This window comes from Gallus gallus, chromosome 2 (assembly GCF_016699485.2).
Source record: "Gallus gallus isolate bGalGal1 chromosome 2, bGalGal1.mat.broiler.GRCg7b, whole genome shotgun sequence".
NCBI lineage: Eukaryota > Metazoa > Chordata > Aves > Galliformes > Phasianidae > Gallus > Gallus gallus.
Window position 1 is genome coordinate 127,175,486 of NC_052533.1, and position 6,000 is coordinate 127,181,485.

Consider the following 6,000-nt stretch of genomic DNA (forward strand, 5'->3'; position numbering starts at 1 on the left):
TTGTCAGGAAATACATCAGGTAACTGAGTATTTCATCAGATTTTGCTACATCATTAAACACGTCCATGACCCCATGATGCACAACACAAGACTGTGGCAGGGAAGGCTGTCAGCGCATGGCCCCGAGCAACACTAAGTAAGCTGCATCCATGTGATGCCACCAAGTCCCACTTCCAGCCTTTGCAACCAGGCATTCCCCTTTGTGCCAATATCTTGGATCAATAAGGACACAGGCACTTTAACTTCTTCACGGAGACTCATGTTTACAAATGTCATTTAGGACTACTGGAGTGCCATGGATTTCCCTAACCTATGGGTTAGATCTCCCTGCCTCAGTGGATGTCCTCGATACCCACATGGCATGAGGCAGCTGTGGCCACCAGCCATGCCAAGACCCTCACGTCTGGGGGATCTTTAAACTCCTGATAGCTCACAAAGCTGAAAAGTGCTTCTCTCAAAACAATCCACCTCCTCTTTCTTGGGATGTTTCCAGACAGATGAGAGCTGGCAGAGGCAGAAAACAAAAGAGCTCCTCTTCAAAACCTAATGAAGAGGACAAAACGGCCGTGTGTTCCCAAGCGGAAGGGACAGAACCTCTGCCTGCAGACCTGAAATGATTGATCCACGGAGACAGCCAGAACAGCCCATGTGTCAGGAGTGGAGGGAGGAAATGGTTTTCGATGCTTCCAAAAAATGTAAAATGTGAAAACGAGGGTGCACAGAAGAAGCTAACTCTTGGTAAATGAGGGTTGTTGGCAGCTCATGACCCAGAGTCACCCATTGTCTGCTCCAAAGCCTCAACTATACCAACACAGAAAACCAGAGCAAGAAAACTGCCAAGCTTAAAAAACAGCAATTCTCACACAACTACTCCAAGAAACACAGGAGCAGGGCTGGGATGTTTTGCAAGCAAATTTAAAACTCCATTGTGATGTACAGGCATCCCTGCATTCCCCAACAGTTCTGCAAGCACTCCAAGTCCTAGGGCCCTAATTCCCAAACCCACACCAACTCCTGCTCCACACTCTTGCTTCCATAAGGGGTCCCAGCTCTGGTCCCCAGAAGCATTGCCATTGGGCATGAGGCAGGAGCACTGCTGCTCAGGGACCCCAGCAGAGGAATTCACAGTTCTCCTCCCCTCTGAAGCTGAGAAACACCTCCTGCCTCCTGGATATCCAGCCAGCAGCACATGCAGAATCCAGAGGGAAACGTTTTGGGGACCTTCCCTGAGTTACAACCTGCTACTGGGCTGCTCACAGAGAAAGGAGAGCAGTTACCAACAAGCCATTTTATGCACAATTTATACCAATACTTTGCATCATAAAAAAGTGGTTTGCTTCTTACGTAGTGAAAAACAAGAATGTTGAGTACCCTGCCATGCCTCCTACTTTATGAGGGAAAAAGAAAGGAAGAAGTAAAGGATTTAATCAGCCTCCAATTCATTTTTATTGTTAGCAGATGCTTCAACTTGCTAGTTCTCGGGGGCCGCTTCAGTCTCTGTTTTGCAGTCACCCAAATACCACATTGTCAGCACTGACAACATTAGAAACACCAACAGCAAATATCAGAGATGCTCCAGACCAGGGCAGCACAGCCTCCTGCACTGCCACTGCTTGGGGGGCGAAGAAGGAGCAGGTACTGGCAGCAAATGGGTGCTGGAAGGTGCTTTACAGAGGACTGTGTGGAGAAGCTCAAATGATTTCCCTGCCCCCCCTCCTAGTGCCTCAGGGCTAGCACTTACCTTGTGTTTGTTGTACCAGCGGCTGGAGAAGGTGCCCTCAAAGAACGTGCCCCAGGACGCCCACTCTGATTCGGGGAGGATGCCCATGTCCCCCTGGTCATGCCATGCACAGCCACACCAGCAGGGACAGGCGAGTGGGGGACGTGGCACTTGCTTCCTGGTGCAGACAGGGCTGTGCAGGTAGGTCACCCCGCACCTAGGGGTGCACAGAGCAGCCCAGCACAGCCAAGGGCTCTCACAGATGCTCAGCTGAGGAAGATCTGTATCGAAGTGCACAGGAGTGGAAAGGAACTTGGTCTGCAGGTATTGCTGCTCCTTCACAGAGCTCTCAGGTGCCTTTTTTTTCCCCCTCTCTGGTTTCCCCAGTGCCCCACCCTGCTCTGAAAGGGCAGCCTGGGAATTTAACTCCTTCAAATCAGTGCCTAAATCTCATGGCCATAATATTCACTGCTAGGTTATGGGTTTTGTTTCCATGTGTGTGTACTCAGTTGCAGAAATTGTTATTTCTGTCATGTATTCTTTACCTGTGAATAGGTATCCTGAATAGATTCTTTGCAGAGATTTCAGGAAATGGGTTTGTTTCCAACCTGTGGCTTTATCCATTCATTCTGTTACTTCTAATACAATCACTTAAGCTCTCCTGGGGAAAACTGAAAAAGCTCCTTAAAAGGTAGTCTAGCAGCTGGCAAGGTAGGAGCTTGGCAGTTACATTAAGGGACAAAAAGGGCCTTATGGAGGAGTACAGAAAGCCAAAATTAAGCTACTGCATCTCCTGGCTCCAGGCACGTTAGCTTCTTGTTACCAGGAGAGCTCAGAAGATGCTCTACCATGAAAGTACTGAAATGTTGGTCAGCTGGGCTTGGACATGTCCAAAGTGATCATTTCTGTGACAGATGAGGCTCAGCCTGTAGTGATTGTACCACCTGCTGCAGAAGAGATTTCTTCTGTTCTTTTGCAGAAGAAATGGGCTTGATTCTTAGTTGCAGAGGGACTGGTGGTCCCAGCATCTGCAAGAAGTTTAAGGAGAGAAAAAGCCAGCATGCAGAGAGCAGGCTGGGGAGCGTGGTCCAGAAGGCAAGGAGATGCCATACCCAATGGATCACAGCAGCAAAGGTGACTGTAGAGAGACAGATGAGGATACAGCCCCCCAGTATGATTAACTTGTTTGAAAATGGAAGGAACACACAATTACAGGAAGGAAACTGAATTTAATCAATACTTTCCTTCTTTGCTACATCAACAGCGCCTGCATTAGCCACAAGAATGGAATCCCAATCCAGCCAGAGGTGAAGTAGGATATGGGAGAGGCAGAAGTGGCAAAGCAGTGCTTGGGTTTAAGATGACGACATAACACCCCAAAACAAGAAACCTTGCTTTATAACATGAAATGTTTTGTTCACGTGTCTGGTCTAACTGGAAATACCAGTTTCAGCGATTACAGCTCCATGAGTTCTCTGTAAATACTGGAGCCAGCTGCACAGCGTGCAGGTAGGTACACTGAAAAAATACCAAACACAGCTCCAATAGTTCACGGCTATGTAAATTGCTGCAGACTATTTTTACAGTGTTGTGTAATTATTCTCTGGAGTCCAAGCTTACATTTAGAAAAGAAGTTTCTAGGTAATTTGTATTAGGATTGCAAAAAAGCCCAACAACCTTCCACTTTAAAGTGGAACTGGAGTGTAAACTGCTGCACTGATATTTGCTTGGTCCAGAGAGAGCTGGAACAATAGCTCAGAGGGAAGTGTGAATGGACTCATTCTTCTAACTGGAGCGCTAAACTGGAAGTCTGCTGACAATCTGAGTGTCAACATCAGCTACTTCAAGGAGGATCATTTTAGCAGAAACACCAGGCTAATGTTCTTATTTGTCATCCTCAATTTGCACTTGTTGGATGGCAGATCCTGGGGCGAGGAGGAAAAGCATTAACCGGTTGACAAAGATTGCTTGGGCTGAGGAAGACTCTCGCATTCTTCCATCACTCATAGTCACCTCTGCTCCAGCTCAAAGTGGGGAGAAAAGAGGTTGGCACTTCACCAGGCAGTGGCCCAAAACAATCTCTGGTGGCCGAAAGCCATAGCAGTCCCCACCAGGCTGGCAGTGACCTATGCAACATGGTCTTCTGTTGCCAAAATTTCACAAACTGCTAAGAGGTTGATACAGAGTCTAAGGGGAGTGGGAGGAGAGGAGCAGCCCAAAGTATGTCTAGAGAATAATTTTGTTGTTTTCCTTCATTCTCATTGGTTCCCTGCCTAAAACACAATGTGGCTGTGGTTTTCTCATGCATAAGAATGCTATTGGAACAGGTTCTCTGTAATGCTGTCTACGTGGAGCCCTTGTTGAATTGCTTTTGAAATTGATCTAGCAGTGATGGATCACTGTTCTGCACTGGGTCCAGACATGCCTGCTCTGTCTAAGCACTCCAGGGGCCCTTGTGGCATGCTTTATTTATTAAAATCTCAGATTGTTTCACATGTGTAAGAGCTCAAAGTTACTCAGATTAATTTAATCTTTCTTTAGGTTTTAAGCCAGTCCTAACAGGAAAGTAAACAGCACTTTAGAAACAATTTCTGCTCAGTTACCACCCTGCATTATTTAAACCAACTCAGTATGTGCACATGTCCCTGTACTTGTGCATTGCGGATTTCAGGCTGTAAGTGATACTGAAGTGATGGACATAAAGGTACTAAACCCCTTGAGGCCTATGCTCAGAATATTCAGAGGACATGTTCCATGGGGGCAAAAAAGAAGATGGGATATGTAGGATGTTGTGACAGAGAGCAGTGTTTCCAGTCTTTGGTGGAGCCAAAGATGGAGTAGATGGTGCCTGAGTTGGTAGTGCTGGTAGAAGATCTCAAGGATGCTTAAATTGAGTCATGCACAAGATGGGAATCTTTGACACTTCCTATCCTGTTGCAAGTCATTTTGGGATAGGAAAGAAGGAGTTGCTCTCGTCAAGTTCTTATCAGCTTGCATTACTTCTGAGCAATAGAGGCACAAGAGACTACTGTGGGATTTAATTGCATGGTTTCCCCTACTTCGATATTGTATTGCTATCACATATTCCTTGGCCAAGCATGGGTCTCCATTAACAGAAGATGTTTGTCTGTTGAGTCACAAAGCTTTGCAGACTGCAATGGACACTTTGTTGACCTCAGGCCCTGGTTATCTGGGATGGTGCTTCATCCTTGTCACTCCCTGAACTCCGGCTTGTCTGTTACTGGGACCACATAAACCAACAGGGTCTTTGTGCTGTCCTTTGCATACAGTTTCCTAGCTCTAGCTGCCTTAAGCTCCCGCTTTCTTCCATGGATAACATGACCTGACACTAGGGTTTCTTCATTTCAGGCACTCCATGCACTTGGTTGTGTGAAGATTATAATATAATATTATAAAGTTATATTTTGGTTGGTGGGTACGTACAGCTTCTGCAAGAATTAGAAGATAGGATGGCAGAAGAGCAAGCTTCTAAGAACCTGCCTCACTGCCAGTCAGAGGATCAAATACAAGAGATGCCTTAGTTCTTATCATCAAAAGTTCTTCCTTTTTAATTGCATTTGTGCCCATTGGGCTTTTTTGTTCTGGTGTAATTTTGATAGCAGCTTGAACAGTCCAGATCTGCACTGTGGTTGCACTGTAGGAAGTAAGTTTTGTCGGTCAATATCCCATCACTTCTCAGAGTTTACACTTTGTCACTGTAGATGAACCACATTTTTAGATAAGGAAAGTACACATTCCTTGTCTGTTGGGTTTTGGTCAGTTATGAACACTCCTTAAGCTGGTAAATGTTTGAAGTTATGGTTACTTTCTCAGTCAAATAGGAAAGTAGCCCTTTCTTCAGGGTATATTGATGTTCCTACCACTGTCTGCTCTCCACTGTTCGGCTAGAGTCCTGGTAATGGAAAGTTCACTTCTGGGATGGATGGTCTCAGCTGGGCAACAGAGGAGAAAGTGAAGACCTTGGTTTTGAGGGCATGGGTCACTAGTGTCATGTTAGTGCTAAAAGCAGAAAAATTGTGCAGAAATATTTAAAGTTAAGTGTCCACCAGCAGGCTTTTACTGGATCATTTACCGTGTTAAGTAAAGGTGGTACCTGGAGGACTGATCCTATAAGCTGGGGAATCTGCCCAGTGTGAGTTGCAGGTTGGGTATATTGTGTAGTATTAGCATAGGACAAATTGTGTAAGATGTGTGCAGACAGTACACTGATTTTTACAAGTAACTTTCATCTCCTTTCCCCCAGAACCTTTACAAGTCCA

General features: G+C 45.8%; 1 protein-coding gene across 3 annotated transcripts in view; it reads right to left on the reverse strand.

The window, feature by feature from the left end:
* Positions 1-2,075, reverse strand: part of NIPAL2 (NIPA like domain containing 2) — a 54,182-nt gene extending 52,107 nt beyond the window's left edge. For all 3 annotated transcript variants that reach the window (XR_005857587.2, XM_040695908.2, XM_015282959.4), the window contains exon 1: positions 1,742-2,075. Coding sequence is in view for 2 of the 3 variants with exons in the window: in XM_040695908.2 (XP_040551842.1) it covers positions 1,742-1,828 (87 nt within the window). In the remaining variant the exon portion in view is untranslated. The remainder of the gene's footprint in view (positions 1-1,741) is intronic.
* Between the last annotated feature and the right edge of the window lie 3,925 nt (positions 2,076-6,000).